At 33.3% G+C, this 21,399-nt stretch overlaps 2 protein-coding genes and 1 long non-coding RNA gene across 5 annotated transcripts; 1 reads left to right on the top strand and 2 right to left on the bottom strand.

Moving 5' to 3' along the window:
• Nucleotides 1-211: 211 nt before the first annotated feature.
• LOC116341007 lies at nt 212-1,350 on the bottom strand. Its single transcript, XM_031767830.1, has 3 exons — nt 1,270-1,350; nt 470-616; nt 212-386 (listed from the first exon to the last, which is right to left on the bottom strand). The coding sequence occupies exons 2-3, from the start codon at nt 608-610 to the stop codon at nt 243-245; spliced, it is 285 nt and encodes a 94-aa protein (XP_031623690.1). The 5' UTR covers nt 611-616; nt 1,270-1,350; the 3' UTR covers nt 212-242.
• A 1,719-nt stretch (nt 1,351-3,069) lies between these two features.
• LOC116341041 (flocculation protein FLO11) lies at nt 3,070-20,607 on the bottom strand. 3 transcript variants are annotated; one of them, XM_031767893.1, is made up of 8 exons: nt 20,419-20,607; nt 18,787-18,918; nt 9,418-9,522; nt 6,107-6,181; nt 5,909-6,022; nt 5,595-5,675; nt 5,418-5,525; nt 3,070-5,302 (listed from the first exon to the last, which is right to left on the bottom strand). In XM_031767893.1, exons 3-8 carry the CDS (start codon nt 9,503-9,505, stop codon nt 3,117-3,119), a joined length of 2,652 nt encoding a protein of 883 aa, XP_031623753.1. In that variant the 5' UTR covers nt 9,506-9,522; nt 18,787-18,918; nt 20,419-20,607; the 3' UTR covers nt 3,070-3,116. The 3 variants fall into 3 exon arrangements, with proteins under 3 accessions (XP_031623753.1, XP_031623752.1, XP_031623754.1); XM_031767892.1 differs by having other exon boundaries at nt 18,787-19,433; XM_031767894.1 differs by lacking the exon at nt 18,787-18,918.
• Nucleotides 16,723-17,107, top strand: LOC116341042. The gene is made up of 2 exons (XR_004201125.1): nt 16,723-16,905; nt 16,968-17,107. It is a non-coding gene; the product is annotated as an uncharacterized LOC116341042 (long non-coding RNA).
• Nucleotides 20,608-21,399: the final 792 nt, after the last annotated feature.

Here is a 21,399-nt window from a genome sequence, read left to right on the forward strand (position 1 = left end):
ATTTTGTTTAAAACATAAATGCCTAGGTAAAGAAGATAGACAGAAATGGGAAACGACGTAAAATTAGTAGTAAATTGTGGACACAATTTGGCACCATGGTGGAAGAATGCAGATTAAATGTCCATTTAAAAGAAAAAATTCCATTGAATTATTATCTCGATCATTGAGAAAAAGATAGATCACATAAAATTGCGCGACATTTTGAGGTTTCTTTTTTTTTGTTGGGAATATCATCGTTCAATTTAGTTACGTCCAACGCTGTCGATTTGTCGTTGAAGATTTTGAACGACTTCAGATGGGAACTCCGAGCCCAAAATAGCATATAAGTCCACACGTTGATTGCCAGGAATGTTTTCCAATTCATTTAATGGAATCGATGATTCAACCTATTTGCAAAAAATCAATTTTTAAAATAGCTTTCACACAAAAATTAAATGCCAATTTCTATTATGTAAAATTAGTTACGCACTTTTTGGATTTGTGCATTTTGTGGGATTAAATGTGAGCTTTGTGCTTGCCGAATGGCTTCGTTGGTGTAGGCTGCACCTTCCTGAGCTGGAAATGCGACGGCAACGGCAATGATAGCAACGAAACAAATGATGGCTTTCATTTTGACCTAAAGCAAAAAAATATGTTTGTTTTTTTATAAATGAATAGCGTAACTATTGAAATGGCACTTCATTAAAAACACATAAATAACAATTAATTTCGTAGTTTTTCTTTGGCTATTTCATAATAACAAGCAGAAAAAAACAACATCGACAATCAACGAATTGACCACAACATCATTATGCATTGCAAATTTAATATGCATATTTCGTAACCAATATTTTTTTGCCGTTTCGATCATACATTTTGATGCAATCTGTATGCCATCCATTGGCAATGATATCGCATTTTAATGGTATTGGCAGATATTTGTGGTGTTTGTATTTCATTTGCACATCGTGTGCACAAAGATTGCACTCCGTCTATGATACATTGCACTAAGCCTAAACGCGTTTAAAACTGTTGTTATTCTTTTCAAAATCGATGGTTAGAAAGTTGTCGCGTCGACTTTTTATTTTTAATCCGAATTTATTCGACGGTGAAAGTCCATATATTATCTAAAATGGCACACGTATGCTTGAGTTTATTCCCTATTCTTTGAATTTATTATACTTGTTAATTTTGTTTTCGACAAGCAAATACTACTTCATTCTTTATTATTTGTGTAATCCACAAACACACAGTTTATTTAAAAAGAAAACTTTCTTGAAGGGAACCCACCTTTTAACTTTCTCACTACTTTGATCTGTAATACGTTCACTAGAAGAATGGTGAAGCCGGCCAAAACAACTCTGGTTTTATAGCTATAGCTTACGATCCCCTCTCGATTGTTTCAATTCACGATTACGTATAGCAAGCAGCGTATACATTTTTTTTCTTCTCTTGCAGAGCTCTGTCGCAAAAACCCACTTAATGGTCAAATCAAATTCGTTAGCTGTGGATACAAAATGACAAAGAAAGAAAGCAATTGGAAATCAGACATTCTGCCAAATGAGAGCAGATTGATCTAAAAACCCATATTTAGTGAAATTTGTTGATATTTATGTTTACGCACTTAATAATCCATCAAACATTCACTGTGATTTTATCCGAAGATAGCTGGCCAGTTTGAAACCAATTTGTATATGCCCAACGAACTATTCCAGTTCTTTGAATTTCTAATTAAGTCGAACTTGATCAAATGAAATATTTGAAGATGAAAAAAATGGAGAGTAACGCAGCAAAGGTGATATTCACAGCACGAAGCGATTCAAAAAGGTAATCAAAATTTAGGATAAGTGATGCAATCATCTATTTTTTACCCATCGAAAATATTCAAAATAGCTTCCAAGAATAAGAAACGGTTAAAATAAAACACAATATACACTAAACGATTTCATGTCCATTTTCAATGTCTTTATTTTAGATATTACAATATTCATTTTTATCATACATACTTGATTTATAGCACATGTGACATGTCAATAAATAAAAATTCTATTTAAACTTAATTGTTTGTTATTTCTCCTTTTGTTGTTGTTACTGTACTTTTACTAATTTTTCCAAAAAATCCAATATTCATTTTTCTTGGTTTTAATTTTTGTCCTCTTTCTAAAATGTATCTCTAAATGTGTCAAAATTTAGAATGTGCGAAATTATTATTCAGTTAATTAAACGCTAAATGAATTAATTTCGGTGTTATTTGAAAAACGAAATGCATATGAATGAAAAGAAAAAAAACTATATCACATAAAACAAATTATTGTGTTATCTAAACCGAAATGGGAAATGGAAAATGAAGGGGAGAAAGAGAAACTAAAGGAAATTCAAATTATAGTTTTCGTAATGCTAAAAATAATGTAGGAAATGGAAGTTGAATTGAAACGCACGAAACATTATCTCCTCTCAAACCAAAATAACGTAAGTTATCATAGAAATTCGTTCCGTTCGAAGCCAAAATGCAAATTCGTAGTGCGTCTTATTTCTGACTTGCACCGCACAACGACCTTAACAATTAAATTTTCATTTTTTTTTTTTCAATTCGCGACTTAAGGGGAAGGAGGAAACACACACTTAATTGCACATTTTATTGATATAATTTACTCGCAATAATATCTCTATCTCGTCCAATTACGAACATCGTAATCATGATACACGACTAAATATCTAAAGATCTAGACACAAAAAAACTATTTCCATACTGTTTTCCTATTCAAAAAAAATTCACTAGATTAAAATTGCTAATATTAAAATTAAATTTAAAAAAAGTCTTGTGGCACGACTCTTATTCATTTGATACACAATTTGTGCAAAATAAATACGTTACACATTGTTTTTATTTCTGTTCCTTTTTTGCTTCTTTTGCTTCGGCGAATAATGTGTTTTATTCACTAGCTTCTTACGTGCTGCATCTAAAGTCATTTCTAAACTGCTAAAAAATTCAGCCTATATATTTCTTCGTGTGTTCTTCGAACGCAGTTGAGAACATTCATCATTCATCAAAAACAAATGTCATTTAATTGTAAAAAAAGAGCATTCAAGTTTCATTCACGGGTGGCTTTTATTCTAGAAAATAAACCACAAAAACGTTATTTTCGTGCTGACCAGCCGTTTTTCTCTATAAATCGCCAATAATTCTGGAATGATTTTGGAATAAACGATGGCTCTTCCAGAGAGGAATATTGCTCATTTGTATTCTCATCACTGCTGCTGCTATTCAATTTGATGCTTTCAGCATCGTCTTTTGGCGATGTGCCAGTTGAATTATCAAATTCGGATTTGGCGGAAGAGGCAGCTGAACCTTCTTCACTATCAAAATTGGCATAGCCTTTTGTTGTCGGTCGTTCGGTTGTTGGCTCTTTATTACCGTATTTCTCTTCCGAATCCACAACATTCGGAAGTGTTTCGATATTTGTCAATGCTTCACTTTTATTTACTTTTGTTCCGGCCACCGGTAGCTTATCGAATATGGTTGTTTTACTGATATCATTCGCACCGGTGATCATATCATTTGGACCAAGTGTTGTGCTTTCTTCCATTTTCTCGGTTGTGGTTGTGGTGCGTTCCCATTCTGGTATTAAATGTGGTTCGCCCGGTGCACGTGATTCAACGTTATCGATTTTATGTGATAATTTGATGTTTTCAAGTGATGGACCCCGTGTACTTAGCTCCACACTTTTCAATGCATCAGCATCACATTCTTGACACGGACCGGAGGTTGATGATGAAATATTCTCTTCGGCCTTATTTGGTAAACGGCGTTTTTCCTCTTCGTCATCTTTATGCGTTAAACTCAAATCATCCGGGATTGGAGGATATTCGGGGTTCTCAAGGATGCTTTCTTCATCTTCGTATGAAAAACGACTAGTTGATCCGGAGAATGATTCAGTTGTTGTGCTTTTTGGTGTACTCAATGGCTCAGCGGTCACCGGAGCCAATGTTGTTGACGTAAAGTTTGGTTCGGACGAACTATTTGCATCCAAATTATCTGTTGTCGATGATGAAGCATCAAATGGACCCTCAGTTGTTGAATAGAAAACAGTATCAATTGCCTCTTCACTACTTGGTGATACGGTTGATTTTTCTTCCGGATAATAAACAGTTCCATAAACATGTTCTGCACTTGATAAAATTTCAGATGAATTTTCTACGCCTTGCGTCGATGATTCTATCGAATTATTTGGTTCTGTGCTGCTTTCACTTGAATTCAATGTATTTTCAAGATTTTTATTAATTTTCCACGAAACCGTATCGTTATCGTCAAACAATTCAGGTGTACCAGTGGTTGTTGATGAACCATCCATAACCAATTCTTCACTTGATTTACCCTCATTGCTATCAACAGTTAGATTAAACTCATCATTTGTCAGTTTAATGGCTGAATCTCCGATCTCTTGACTATTTTCTGTCGTTGAACTTATGACATCTAATTCTTCAACGCGTTGCAATTCATCTACGCCAGATATGTGGAATGATTCCGTTTTGCCGCCATGTCGAACAACAACTAAATTTTTTGGTGTCGAAGAAACTAAATCGATTTCTTCGCCACCGTTGTTTTCTGTACTTGGTGATTCGCTAAATGTACTTGTACTTGACTGAAATGGATTATCGGTTGTGGTTGAGCTGAAAAACTCAGAACTACTTTCGGAAGACTGGTCGATTCCATCGTTTGTACTATTTTCTGTCGTTTGTCGTACACTTTTATTGCCCACATCATCACCAATGGTATTTGAATCGGCGCTCACCAAAAGCAGTTGAGGCTCCACTTCACCTTTGGCTGAAGCTTTTGTTGGTGGAGCATCCGACGATGATAAACGATCGTCGCCCAACACACCGTCATCCATATAATCACGACTTTCGTGCTCTCCACTTGATTGGTTTGTGTCTACGGTAGACGATTCATAGCTATCTCTTGGCAACTCCGTGCTTATGCTGCTAATTGTGGACGTTGACGACGTTTCTGTTGTTGATAAAAACTTTGTTATTGCCTCTACAGTACTTTCTGCTGTTGTCGGTATAGATGCTGTTGTGGTGGTGGTTGTCGTAGATTTGAATGGATTATACGGTTTTGGTTTATCATCTGTTATTCTAATCTCTTCGGGTTTTGTGATTTCTTTGATTTTAATGCCAAGTGGATTGTCATTGGCCAGTTGCAGCATTGGATTTTTCTCCACAATTGTACTGCTTCCGGCCGTTGTCGTTGTCAACGAAATGATTAAATCATTCTTTGTTGTTTTTGATTCAGCTTCTTTAGTGGCTGCGATTTTCGCATCGTCTGATAATAAATCGAAATATAAACATGAGATAAATTAAACGAGAAAGTTTTTTGAATAGCAATCAATAAAGTTCAAAAGATAGAGAAACAAAAGAAATAACAAATAAAAACGTACCTATCGGAGGACAATTGTCGAATGTTGGACAACAAACACCCTTTACGTATCTTGGCTTGCAGTCATCACGAATGTAACATGAAACATCGTTGCAAGTCACTTCGCCACCTATAAAAACACAATCAATAAATTAATGATAATATAATAATTGAGTTAATTAAAGTGTTAAAAGCTGACCTTTACATAGACATCTGAAGCATGGATTGTGGCTTACAATTTTCTCTCCATTCTCATACGTTCGATCTTCATGATTACATGCTGGCAACAAATTGAAAAATGAATATCATAATAATTAATCAATTAGTTCAAGTTTGTAAGCAAAGGGAAATGCATTGTTGTTAATGAACTTGGAAATTATGAGAAAAAGGTGAAGTGAGTAAACATAATGGGAAAAAAGAAAAGGAAACAAAAAATGAAGATGCGTTGAAAGAGGTGTTACAAGTAACGAAAGAAAAGAGAAAAGATGAAAAAAAGAAGAAAATGAAACTTACAACACTGATAATCCGGACAGCATTCGCCTGTCTTCTGAATGAGCTTGCATCCAGTTTTGATTTCGCATGTTACGGATGATTTCTGAACCTCGACCCCGTCATGAAAGCATGTTTCTGTACAAATAACAAAAAAAAAATATCGACCTTGAATTTCAGAGAGATGCATTCAATATAATCGTCGAAAGATTGTCAACTCACCATTTGAAATTGTATTGCTATTAGTTGCATCAAATGAAAATGTTTCACGAACCATGCGTCTTGATCGAACGGGCACTGTGTGAATGAAAAACAGAAAAAAGAAGAAATGTTAAACACGATGTAAGAAGAGATAATTAGCAACAAAACGAGCTATTTTATACGGTATAGTGCAAACATACGGTGAGTGATTTACGTTAAAAAGATGAATTAGCGTAAAAATATGTAATGAATAAATTTTGTAATTAGGTAAGGCAATGAACTAGATTGACCCAATTAAATTATACGGTTTATACACTTAAACGATATGAATCATTCGCAATTAAAACATAGAAAACTATATTGTTTGTTAGTTTGTTTCAACAACAACACTTGGTTATCACGCGCATATTCATTTCATGAAAATATGTTACAAAAGTATCGAGCTTCATGGAAAAAATGGTGTCAGTTATCAGGTTTTTTTCAGCGGCGCTGTTGATTGATATAAGGTGAAAAATGGCCTGTTAAACTGTCTGATTGAAAACTTTTTTTCTGAATGAAATTAATTTGAAAAATCATCGTTTACATTAGCACCATTATCAGACCTTTATTATTTATGGATGAGCGAGTTTTTTTTTCGATAAATGTTTTTGTGCTGTCGCAACTGCAGACACGAATGTATCAATAGAAAATTCAAAAAATCAATCGGAATATTAACCATTATGCCAATAACTGAAAAAATGCTGAATAGAAAAATATATTCGACGAAAAACCCCTTCAATGCACCAAAAAAAAAGGGATATACCTTTACCTCAATTGTTCAGCGCTGATTTTCAATTTCAACGAAAGAATTCGATTTGAATTTTTTTTTCTTCGTGAAATGATCCTTCTACGTTCGTCGTAAATCGACAATGTATCCAAAAGTTTAAAAATGATTTGCATTTTTTGTTCGTTCATTTGCCGTATTTCCAATATCTGAAATGATTGCCAGTTTTTACGCGTAAAATCATCGATTTGCAAATGAGCAACCATCAAAAATACAGGTAAGTGCTTTTTACTTTTAGCTGTGAAAAATTTCTTTAAGCATTCTTAAAACTTATCGAGCACTTATGCACATTTTCATTTTGACTGCAGTCAGGTAATGTGTGCGAACAAAAAAAAAACTTACTGAATGAGAGAATTCCCATATGATGCGAGGAAAAGGATCGAGATTGACGTGCAATTTTATTGAGAAAAATGCGAAAAGTAGTTTTATCTGAAGTGAAGTTCTCTTTTGTGCCAATCGAATGAACATGTAATAAATCAACAAACTATCTCACACATCCCGGGAAAAATGCATGACATTCGAATTTTCAACTCCAACGAGATGATTTTCGCTTTGTTGCAATGGCGTTTGTTTTGTTTTCTGTTATCTCACATGCATGATGAGCGCTAGAGGAAATACAAAATTGCCACATGCACTGCATGTCATGGCACCACAAATATGCGCATATACATAGACATTGATTACATCGGCATCGTAACAGTGTTAAGAGTTTTCAATCATCGGTTGATCGCATCATGTTTAGTGGATTTGTATCATCAAATTATGGGAAACTAATTGAATATTCATAAGTGAATACATCATTTTCAATTGTACAACACCAGCTCGTGTATGCGCATTTGTTCTAGTTTTCATTTTCCGCCCTCACAAAAATACCACAAAATATTCGCAATCAAACCAATGGGAACAAAGCACAGCGTACAATGACGATGAACCATTCGCAATGAATTGAAATGTATAAACAAAATCGAATTCGGTTGCAGTGGATGACAATAAAAAAAAGAGCAACCCGCATAGTGGAGCACATTTTCGGTCAACATTTTGAATGATGAATATTACAAAGACTTTTTCTAACTATATATTTTTTTAAACTTTTGAGTCTTATCGAGTACAGCGGTTCCGGTAAGAAATCCATTAGTCATATTGATGCGATACAATTTCCATTTAAAATCAATCCGATCTGTGTGTTTTCAATCACTCTTTTGATTTATAAAATTCCCCTTTTTGTACGATTTTATTTGTTTTCATTTACTTGTGACATTTTTTAATGAATCAATAAATCAGCAGTAACAACAGTAGTAGTTCATGTACAATTTTAAAATGTAAATAAATCTGAATCGAATGCAATTGCAAGCAGTGTGGTTCTAATGCCAAGGACTAATCCTGTATTGTGGCAAATAATGCATTCTCACACATGCTGAATTGAACAAGCACTTCGGATAAGCAGTAAGCATATTCAATGCACATTGTTCAAGACAAAAAAAAATTGTAAGTATCGAATTAAATCAGAGCTACAAAATTGTAGCTTATCTTTGGGTTTTCCCCACCGTTTGGAATCGTCGTACAAAATGGAACAATTACCCAGCGAAACAATGTAAAATTGTTTTAAGTATATGAATATCGAGAGGTTTTTTTTAATTCAGACTTTTGTCGAGGTAAATGCAGTTTGTGAGTGCGCTTTAAAGTGTGTCGAATTTATTGTTAAACATGCTGAACTGCTTCTCATCACTATTTTCATTGAGTGTAAGCGAATAAAGATCAACGATACCGGCCTCAAACATTTATGCTTATGTAATTTTTAAATCAAGATTTCAATCTTCTTGTTTGCACTCGAAAATTGGCTGTTAATTCAAAATCAACCATTCAAAATCTTCCCATTGAAATAATTTCTGAATTAAATTGTGATAAATTTGATTTAAGAACATGATTCATTTCTTTTATTCAAAAATAATTCAAAGTCTTTAAATCGGCATTCATTTCGAGGTGCAAAAAAACATTAAAAAAAAAACAATCGAATAAGACGTAATTGCAAACAATCATCAAATTCGTGGCATTTCTGAAACAATTAATATGATCAATAGATCGCAGCTGTTGATTTGATGTTGACAGAAAAAAAAGTGCTCCATGTCTGAGTTTGAATAAAATTAGCGATGAAAATATCACATTGACGTCGATTTGAAATTCTAGACCAAGGTATTGGGTTTTGTATCAATTGTCTGAGAATAGAAAAACCGCATTCTTGTGTCGTCTCTCACACATCAAGCAACTGCGCTGGTGTTGGTATGTACGCGTGAAAGTTCTATTGAACATCAAAACGATTGTTTCTATCCGCAATAGAAATACAACGCGAGAAAACCGCAAAAATCAACATAAAAACCGCCGTTTCATTGGTTTGGCAATTGTTAATTGATTTAGAGCGATTTCGGTGAATTAATTAGTTATTAACAACAGAACTTTGGAAAATTGAATTTATTTTTGTTGAAAATCGATTAAAAAGATGATTTCCACTTACCCGCAATAACTGTTGACGACAGAATGACGAAAATACAGCAACAGGTATACAATGGCGACCATCGTAAATACTTTGAATTTCCCTGCATTGTATTTGTGGAAAAATCTGCAATCGAAAAGTCAAGAGCGTTAAAAATGTAGTTGAATGCGTCACATGGAATTTGCGTTGAATAAAGAGAATAAAGATTGGATTAAATTACAATTGGATTAAATTAATAAATATATTTATGTATAATTGGATTGAGCTTCAATACACACACACTCTACGGCTATAACAACAAATGAAGGAAATAAGTTTGGCAAATTGCTAATTAGTTCGAGAGTTGTACCAATCTGTTGCAGTTGACATTTGAACTATGATCCGAACGTAAACTTTTTAATTATAATTTCATAGCCGGAATATTAAGCAGACGTCGGGTATGATGATGACGGCGACAATCGGCAATGACGCTACCGATTCAAAGTGATAAATAAATTAAATGGATTCACAAAAGGTACAACCACATGAATTGCTTTGTGCAATTCTATTTCGATTTAATTCGATGTTGATGTGAAAATTATCGCCTGAAACAACACTTCATTATAATCACAATGTGCGAAAAAAACAACAACAACAGCAAAGCATATATTGAATTTTATGTGTGGTAGAAATCGAATCGGCCAATATTTGGAATTGATTGCATTTCCATGCGAATTTACTAACGGGCATATACATTCGACATGTGTATGTATCGTTTGTCGTAATTATGAGATAATTTATATAATTTATGGCAATTATTGACCGTATTGATATAGAGCCGTATAATTATCCAAAATAAACGTGCGTTAACGATGCACACACACCGTTTGCTTATGTGTGTGTGTGTTTGGCATCGAATGAATTGAATGTATTTTACAAGCGATGCCAGTGGCGAGTAAACGCATCACTGCGATTATCCCATTTAAAGACATGAGTAAATAAAATAGCGAATCGCTCCAAACGGGCCTCATGTTTATCGTGATTCATCATCATATTTAGTGTAAATAGTACATAAATATATTCAATTTGATGGTCTATTGTCACCAAGAATCACAACAAAAACAAAAACATTAACAAAAAAGTTGTGAACAGTGAGATGACACAGGCAAGCCGAAATTTGAATATATGTGACTTCTGTAAATTGCATGCATTAACAACGAATTAAATAATGCGTACACCATATAATTTTGAAGTCAGTGTATCGTCGACGATCTTTTCAATATATTTTAGGCTAACAACACAATGCTTTGACGAATAGTTGAAGGCAACACCCACAAATACTAACAGACAATGGCTAGTATACAAACAAAATTACATGGTTTTTTTGTGCATGATTGTGACGCAGCATATACACTGAAAATACGATCATACGTTTACATATACCGAAATGAAAAGTGAATCGCTTAAATGCGATAAAATAGATATTATTTTGAATAAAATTTAATATCATTATCGCGATACTGTTTATGGTAAATCAATAAAAGTAATTATCGAATATCAGCGATCTTAATTATAAATAGTGCCAAAGCTCATTAGAGTAGCTTAATGATTTGCGGAACATTTTATAATATCATAAATGCGGCAAATTCTATTATATGAATTATTTTGGTGCAGCACCCAAAATAAACTGCTAGATAATAATAGATAATTGACAGATTATTCAATTTCATGTGGCTATGTTTAGCATAATGATTGAGTCACTCTCGTTTCGGGCGAGTTTCAAATGGATAGTTAGATTGACGAATGTCTTTTTCCTTTTGCTTCTTTGTCGATTTTTTTTTCTACTTCCAGACTTTTTGTTAGACATTCTATAGTTCGAGTACCGAAAAAACTTGTGTTTTTTTTGTTCATTCTTTTGTCAAGATTGTTCGCAACAAAAACAATGACCTTGAGAGTTATCGTGAATTTTGCGGCTCGGTTGCACGTTCCTATTTACGTATCGGACTGTTCATTGTTCCGTGCAAAGAGAATACAATATAACCGACTCGATCAACGTTAAAAGCAGAATGCATGATTATTTGGCTATTTTCTAGTTAACGATACATTGCCCAGGAACAATGCCAACAAAAACGCTAAACACTATTGATTACCGGAGAGAATGGATCAGCATCACGTCTGTTCGTTGTTGTTGTTTTCTTTTCTTCTTTATTCATATCTAAGCAATACAAAAAATCATTGTCAGTCAATTACATTGTTAAATGCTTGAAAAACGATAAATTTTTTTCTCGCTCACTTCGATCAGATTTACATAATTGCGCAAAAATATTGACACGGAATACATATTGAAATGCGGAAATATGGATATCACTTGAAAATCGGTCTCGAATTTCCAATGAAATCGTGCCGAAGAATTTACAATTTATTCTAGGAAGAGAATTCATTCGTTGCCAATTTGCGGTTTTTTTATGCGACGTTGAGGTAAGACATTTTTTCAACATTTTTTTGATCGAGTTGTCATAAAATGATGACTTTAAGTGTAACACCATCGAGGTTTTTATGAATGAACAACTTTTACTACCAAAAATCACGAATTCGATGTGTGATTAATATTCATTCACAAGAGTGTTTGCTGGTGAAATCGAATGTTTGTCGATCTTCGTGCGCTCAGCAACACATGGTGCTGAATAACTGTGTACACCATTTAATTTACGAGCTTCTGGTGCTAATCAACCATTGAATAATAATAACGGCAAAAGAATTTGGCCTGAATTCGTCACTTTTAATTTTTTGTTTTAATTTCAAATGTTTGGCATGGTGATATCGCGTTTGATTGCAATCGACAATTTTTGACGGAAGTGAATTCATTCGACCCAAGAAATTCTCAAAAAAAAAAAAAAAAAAAAAATCAAAATTACGAGCAATGCTTTTGTTTTAAATAGTAACGATAATAGCAATTTCTTTGTGTATTTGCTTTTTGTTCCCCATTCCGGTAATTAAATCGCAAATGAGCATTTTCGTGATAATAGCCAGAGAGACCACACTGTGTGTATGTGTGTTTGTTTGTGACGATATTAGCATACAATCAATTTGGTATTCACATATGAAAAGCAATGCACGTGCGCTTGCTAATCACAAAATACTTCAGGTATATATGTGATTTACATGTACAAGACGTCACCTTCAATTTGTACACATTCGGAGCTATCGATATCGGACATGATGTTATTGTTATTGCTTCCGATCAAATGTGCACCACTTGGTATGCAAATCAATTCCATCCGAAATCAAAGTCTGCAGTTTCGAATCAACGATGTGTACACTGTGCAATTTGAAAAAAAAGGAAACATTCAATCACAATCACGTTTTACATTCTTTTATTTCAGCGCATCGATTTAATATCTAGTTGAAATCAATTTCATTTTAATAACAAATAGTACGGACCGTAAATTATGATTTCATTCTAACGAAACATTTTCAAAATGGGTGAAATAAGAATTTTTTTATGTGCTCGCAGAAAGAAAATTTCCAAAGTCGAAATAAAACGAAACATTCTTGATTTTCTGATAGTTTCGAAGAGATAGCAAACGTCTCGACGGTGATAGTAATCGAACACGAACAACCACTTTAATTGAATTCCGCTTGAGCGTAGACAATTGAAATCGATGTCGTTAAAAGTGGAGAATAATTCCCATAAAAAATTCATTGACTTTTTTCGTTGATAACACAATTTCAATTCAAATAGTATGATGAGATTATATAAAAAATCGAGTAATTCCACTTCGAGTGACATTTTCGTCGTTTGACTCAGTTATGCAAACATATTGATTTTTTTCGCATTATTCTCGTGGATATTTTTTTGTGGTATACATGTCAATTCAAAAATGTGCATGCACAAAGAAAATAATTGAATAAAGGCGAATTTTTGACGAGGAAAAACCGCCCGGAACAATAGTTGTCAAAGTAAAAATGCGCGACCTTGTGATATTTTGCCATAAATTTGCATCCGAACAAACAAGCGGGTGATACTAACATCAATCGGCACCTCAAAATGTAAACAGCACACTGTTTTTGTCATTTTGCCAATAATTCAATGTTCTAAGCGTATAAATTTGTCAAAAGACGCCATAAATATTGGATAACGTGTGTTGGGGAGTCAATTCATTGAAAAGAAGGCAGGTTTACATTATTATTATTAAATGTGCTTGACTTTCATAGCGACCGCGAGAGTAGGTGCTCGTATCAGAATGGGAATATTAAACAAACAAAAAACTTGAATGTAGTTTAAAGTTTGATTCGTTATTTCGGTTCGTTGATACGTGTTTGAACTTTCGTTTGGTCACGAAACTCCACTCGTACAGTCTGTACACGTGAGATCTCTTGAATTGAATTGTTTTTCGGCAAATGTTCGCGTGCTGGAGAGTATTAATATCTTGTAATCAGGTGAGAAAATTTACTTTTGATTGATGCACACATTGACAGGAAATGGAAAGTTTTCCGACCAATAATGCATTAAATTCACGCTTCACAGTGGACAATAATTGAAAACTAACAACTTTATTCAATGGTCACATTTAGAAAAATATCACACAGAATTAATGAGATCTAATCGACCATGTGCATGTTCTCTAGTCTAGAATAGTATTAAAAATGCTCATTTCAACAAAAAAATGCAACAACAACAACAACACATAACGTGGTGTGAATTCACGAAAGAGAAATGCATTTGATTTATATGGTTTTCATTGTTCTTCCATACAAAAAATACCCGACAAAATATTTTCTACAAAAACCAGTATGGAATTTCGTAATAAAATGAATTTATTGATGTAAAGGCAAGTATATTTTTTCTGTGTACGGTGTTTTTTTGGAATTGTTTCAGTTGGTAAGTGCCATAAAGCTAAGTGCATGCATAAAATGTACAAAAGATACACAAACGACTAGCCGTACATCAAAGAGGAAAAGTAATGCTTACGGTAAATATACACAGAATGCCCGAAATGTTATTGTTTGAACTGAAAGTTATTTTAATTTGGCGTAATCGAGACATATTTTTCGGAATGAATGTGATTAATTGCTCGGCTAATTTAGTGGCAATAAATTAGTTCGAATGGAATTCTTTTTTTCCTCACACAAACACAAAAAGTGCTGCTGACTACGATGGTACTGCTTACCACTGAAAAATCAACTGTATAGAAAATCAACTGTATAGATAAAAATCATACCGAAATTCGATACGGAAAAAATCGCAAACAGAGTCGCAGAATCGAGCCAAAACTGTCGAAAAACACAACCGTACTCACAATGGGTGAAAATAATGAAATGTCACAATGCATCGCTTTGTATTTCAATAAAAACCGCATAAATCGATTAAATATTCACTTAGAAATGGATGTAGGGGTCTTTTTTTAACGTTGAATATAAACAACGGCATTTTGCGAACGGTGTTGCACATGACTTGTGCCGATTTTTGTGAGAAACCAGGTGGATCCAATAACCCGATACTACATATTTGCACAAACTCATCGTAAAATCGATGAGCGTGTCCGTCGTCATAGCTGCAATAAATTTTGTTTACATTTTGCTTGTAATGCATATTTTTTTTCGTAAACCAACGAATATTGAGCGTTCAAAACCCGAGACTCATTTCAGGATCGTTCACTTTGTGAATGATAAGACAAATTATTTCGAATAAGTCAACAATAAACTTTGAAACACTGCGGTAAAGTATTCAAGCGACGATGACGACGACAATGGGTGTTCTATTCCTTTGAACATGCGACACAGTCACAAGTTGTTTGGATTGTTGTATAGCAACATGCGCGTCACTTCGAAATGCTCTGGAATGCATCTGATATAGAAATTGGATTACGGCACGTTGCAGTCAGAAAATGGAGCGGGGGGATTTGATAGTAAAACAAATCAAGGATCATGGATACCAACAAAAGGCTACATTTCGGAAAGTTGAATAAACTTAATTTAAATATTTTATATGTATACATTGTATAATTCATCAAACGACGCGCACACAGCGATATTTTGTCAACTTGATGCCAACTATTTGTAATTACACGTTTGAAAAGTTTTTTTTTCGATAAAATTCGTGCATTCGTCACTTGCTTTACACTGCAAAGGAAAACTTCGGTCTTTTTTTCCAAGGCAAAATTCATTTTTTATTTTCTTATAATGAACTTTATCATAACTTTACTTGAGCGATAAACTTTCATGTCTAAACGAAATTTAATTTGCTGTCCAAATCGTGCAACACGCTTATCGTCGTCATCGTTGTCTTTCAAGTGAGCAATGATTGTGATTGAATAAAACGGTAACATAGTTTTCCGTACATTCTAACAGAAAATTATTGGCCAATCTTATGCTTGTTAAAATTAAGATCGTCACTTGCTCTGGGTTCGAGAGTTCAAATTGTTTTACACAATTTCAGTTGAAGTTTTCTTCAGAGGAAAAAAAAGTGTTATAACACGATGAAAACCAGTTTTAATTTTGTCGTACATTGGCTTCTTCACTTTGGTGCAATCAAAACGAAAATATGCACGATAAACTTATTTAGTTAAACTAACAACTATCGTACACATGATATAAAATCGTTTTTGTACGATTCACACTCATTCAATTTGATGATGTCCAGGCAGTGTGCAAATTTTTCTTGCAATTCAGCATTTGTCGCTTTGTCCATTTACTGGAGTAGCGATAAAATTTAAATTTATGCTAATTTCGGTTCGCGACCGTGGCCTTCTTCAGTCATAAATCAACGCATAGTTGTGGCGAGCAATGGTGTTTTAACTTTTAATGGATATGTACCACAACCGTTACCTCATTTACTATTAATCATATAGCGGTAAATCGCAATCATCTAGTCAAATGACCAGTGCACAAACATCGAACGACAAAACATATGTTCACATCGATTTATATTTAAAATGTTGATGTTTAATGAAACCCAATTAAAATGATTCTGGGAAACGGCGAAAAAAAAAAAACAAAACGAACAGAGTCATAAACAGCAAAATATTTGGGTTTAGAAAATATTAATTAAACATGCAGTAATCAACATAGATAGAATGTTATTTATTTTGTGTTTTTATGCTTGCACAAACACCGTTTGACATTGTTAAATAATTCGGAGCAACAAAAAATGATTAAATTATCAATGGTTCATTTAATCGAACAGCGACTGAACTTTTTTTGCACATCATAAATGCGATACGAACTTTTTCACTTCAAAAACATTACCGAATACCGATAATAATGATAATAGGTTATCAGGTAGACTTTATGCAGCAGTGAATTGGTTTCGATTCAATTGCATTCGATTCGCCTTTATAAGAGCCATGCATCTGCAGTTGAAATTTAATATTCAATATAAAACCAATAAAATGAGAGCTGTATTCGCATTTGTTTTTATGACAGTGGCATTACTTTTGGTCATCGATCAATATAGTTGTCATTCAAACACCGACGTATCGTGTCCAGATATATATGAAGGAAGACCCGTTCAATGCTATTTCTACGAACGTAAGTAACTGCACAAGTGAATAGTTTCGAAATGAAATGACATTCTTGAATATTCTTTTCAGTTCATCGTGGTGATAACTGCGGTACTCGCATCTACACTCAATTTCCTTATCAGCAGAGAACATGCTACTGCTGCTGGAAAGACTAAATACGCTGAAATATCTTCAATCAATTGAGTTCAAGATGAAACTATCCAAAAAAATTCAAATTATATAGTTGAATTGAAATAAAATTGACGAATTTTCATACATTTTTTTTTTTCATTTATCATAAACAGTATTAATTTTTAAGCAAATGATTCGAGACAGATCGTTAAAAACAAAAAGCAGCTAAATTATCAATGCAGTGCAATAGTTGAAAATTGCTTGGCCTTGATTTCAATTTTTCCCAATTTCAATAGGAACGAGTTCAGAATAAGTATAAAAATAACTGTTGTGTCATAATTTGGAATTTTAAAAATATGACGAGCAACATGTCAAGGTAAAGCTTAAGCTTATTACAACATTTCTTGCGATTATCTGTGATGCATTCGTATTTTTGTTAGAATCCATGTGATGACTGGTCAAGTTGCAACTTGAACTAAACAAAAATGAAAACTCTCTTTATATTGACAATAGAAACAGCTTATAATCACGATAAGATTGATTATTCATCTACGATCAGAACATTTGATTCATCAATTTCAGATTTTCTTGAACACATTTTTGAACTCTTCAACTTGTAAACGGGTTTTGTTCCTATTGCCCCGCTCCATAGACAATAGATTTTTAAATAAATTGATTGCAGTATCGAAAGATGATCCACGAATGTATTCAGTCACACGTGAATTTGTTAAAATAGACATTTTTTAAATTATGAATCAACTGTTAGATCTTCCGTCAAGATAAGCTTATTTAAATGAATAGCTACGTGCGAGTAGGATTTATTATTTTGAAGCATAGTCAAGTATAATCAATAAATTGAATTCTTTTATGCTGTGTAGCAGCTAATCAGTTCAATCACGTTATAATCGATACGTTTCAACTTTCGGCTCGAGTGTCTGATTGAGTTTTTATTTATTTCAAAAATAAAATTGTGAGAAGCGATTTGCACGCAATAAGTTGTTTGAATGAACAATTTGACTGATGCCAATGTAAGTTGAAACTATTACAAACATTTGCTAAGCTACTATAATCATGTGCATCCTCGACATCGACACTGACAAATGTCGAATTGCATCGAATTTCAGCATGAAACGAATTTTGACGCGCATCTTTTCCGAAAAGAGTGTATTCATCTGTTTCAATCGGTTTCGTTGAGAGTTCAATTTTGCGCGAAAGTGACGGTAACTCTAATTAAATCACTCTTCCAACTTTATTGTGCTGTATACATGTAGAAGTGTGTGTACAGCCGACTATAATGATGCAAATCAGTTAATTATTCATTTCTGGTTTATTTATTTTTCTCGCGCGTGAACACAACAAATGTTCTGTGAGATATCATTGGTCATGAATCATTTTTTTTTCGTACATTTTTTTCTGACTCGAATATTTACAAATAAATCTATTTTTTCATTTGGTATTAAAATAATCACTTTTGTTTAATATTTTTATGTGAATGAATAAGTCCATTTCAGCAAAAAATAAACCATATGTATATGATAAAATGTTAACGAACTGAATCAAAAGTGACAAATAAAACACGACACAAAGACGAAAAAGAAATAAAGCGATACCATGGAAAGAAAAAAAAAAGAATTGTCTATTTGTATGACACATGGGGATATTGGAATTTTGCGTGCTCATACCAAACAACCCGATATGAATAACACCAAAACTATGCAAATGTGTCAATAATAAAAAGATCAAACCATTGCACTAAGTTTGTATGGTCAAAACTTACCGGTTTTTCTTTCTATTGGTTCTTTCGGAGAAATGCTTTGGAATACATACACACAAAACTGCAAAACGAATCGACGACTCTTTTTACGGATCAATAGACGACGGTCGATTGACTAAAGGAATTTCTTTCTTTCTTTTTTTTGGTAAGGTTGTAAGAGACAGAGATAGTGAATTTTGGTGTACGATGTGATAAAATGGCAATATAAATATATGAAACAAAATCGAAAATAAACACGTGCGGTCAGGTAAATGCCATCGTTTCAAACGAAAAACTTACAACAACCAAGCAAATTCGAATGCGCAATAGATTGTTCGTGTTATCAGTATATGTTGCAATAGAAATGCGTAGATTTGTGTGCCCAATGTTGCTGTGTTCGAAGTTTCTCGTAGACAAAAGATGCCTTAATTGAACCTTCTTAAAATTCGTTTTTTTTTTCGTTTCTACGTTTTGTGTCGTTACTTTTGACGTTAATTTTGTGTTATCTATTTCGCGTTCTTTGCTAATCACACGATGCTGACGGCGACTCACACTCTTGATCAATTGTAGTTTATCTACTTAAAGTATTCTGGTTTTGCTTAATGCTTTTTCTTTTCGGATTTTTTTTTTGGTTCTCTTCACAAATTCTTTTTTTTATTATTATTTCGGATCTAGAATATGAAAAATTAAATACTATAACGTGATATTTAATTGATGGAAAACGAACTGCGAATCGAGAGAAATAAAAATATGTAGTCAGTTTTATGTTCATAAATATTTTATGAATCACCGAGTGCGCACTATATCGATGAAAAAATTGGTTACACGCAAACTTTATTATTTATATTTCATTACAATCTTGGTTACGGGCATTTGTTATTATTGCTCTTCGTTCCGAAAATTTGTGTGTGTGTACTTTTTTCGTCGTCAGTTGTTATTATTGCTACTGTACAGAGATTTTCTTATTATTATTATTGGCTCTTTTGTATTTAACTAATTTAATCGTATATATACTTTTCGCGCTGCCTCTAATTAATTACTTATCAACATCGCGGTCTCGTCTAATTGACTGGCGCGCGCGCAAGAAAAATATTCATTTCAGAATCGCAAAACAAGACAGGCGATTTATTGAAAGAGATAGAGAGAGGGGAAGAGTTGCAAATTTAATGCGGTCTTTAAAATTTCATTTATTTACAGCAATTACACGAATATTCACTGGTTGTTATGGAAATTTTAAGTTTGATATCGATGGATTTCAAAAAAAAAAAACAAACGCCGATGAAATTTAATTATATATGTGACGAGGAAATGCTAGAACTTTTCTGGCTTTAGAATATTTCGACTGCTATTTCAGAATAATTTGAATAGGTTTTTTTGGGTTTGTGCGATTTACTCAATTTTTTATCATTTAAGATTTTTTTTTAAATTTTCAACTTCTTTTCTATAAATATATGTTTTACTCATTTTCAATTTTGATTTTTATTTTAAAAAAACTTTCATATTTTATCATAAAAAATTCTCTCCGAAATATTTTCAGCAAAAAAAAAATGTGGATAAAAAACTATTTGAGAACTCGCAATTTCCGTTGTTCTGTCAATTTCAAATTTCGTTTCGAATTAATAAAAAAAACGATGATAAATCAAGTAATTAATTTACCGATTATAAAACAATCAAACACCCGAAATAGATTATGTTATGACTTGTGTGTTTTGCACAATATACACGGCACATTGAATTATTGAGTCGAACGATACACGATCAAACAAACGATATATAAAAATAACAATCATCAACTGAACTGAACGCCAGCGACAACACAGCGCATAATATATACGTCTACTTACATTGAATCTTTAGTTAAAACTAAATATTACAAGTTCAAAAGCACTGGATTTTTTTTCATTGGCCGTTTTTCCGTTTTGGTTACACACCAAATACAATTAGCGTATAATGTAAAATACATAGAGACAGCGAAGAATGTATAGTGTGTTGATTTGTTGTGTTTTTTTCTCTCTCTCTCTCTCTTCGTTCATTTTTCTTTCGTTGAGTTTGGAATCGGTCGTCGCAGGCCGTGTGTGTGTGTGTTTGTGTACCTTTTTAGCTACCTGTACAGTTGAGCATATATTTATAATCAACAATATAAAATACACAAACAAATGCAAAGCATGATCGTGTTGCGTTTACTCAATGCTATGAACTGATGGTTGTATTGTTAGTCTATTCATTGGTTTGGATTCTCTCACTCTTCCTTACCTCTCTTTATGTGAGAGAGAGCTCGGTAAACAGTGCACATTGTGTGCAAATGCAAACACATGCAAACATTTTATCGAAGTTTATACAAAAAGGTAGACGAAGAAAAACATCTAAAGAGTAAATGAGATAGAGAGAAAACGCATCGATACCAATACGAATGAATATTTTTGATTACGCGAACTCGCGCCCACTGACAACGGCGAATAGTTTAAATTCCATCTGGTTTATGAGTGTATGCGTGTTATGGACGATATATGCCATGTAAATTACCAAAGAGAATTAAACCATCTCTTTTTTTTCTAAATAAATAATTCTTTCATCTCCCTTTTGAACACCTTTTCTCCGGATTTTGCTCAATTCATATTGCCGTTGCATTAATATTTT

The sequence above is a fragment of the Contarinia nasturtii genome, unplaced genomic scaffold, assembly GCF_009176525.2.
Source record: "Contarinia nasturtii isolate CC-2019 unplaced genomic scaffold, AAFC_CNas_1.1 Cnas_scaffold_695, whole genome shotgun sequence".
NCBI lineage: Eukaryota > Metazoa > Arthropoda > Insecta > Diptera > Cecidomyiidae > Contarinia > Contarinia nasturtii.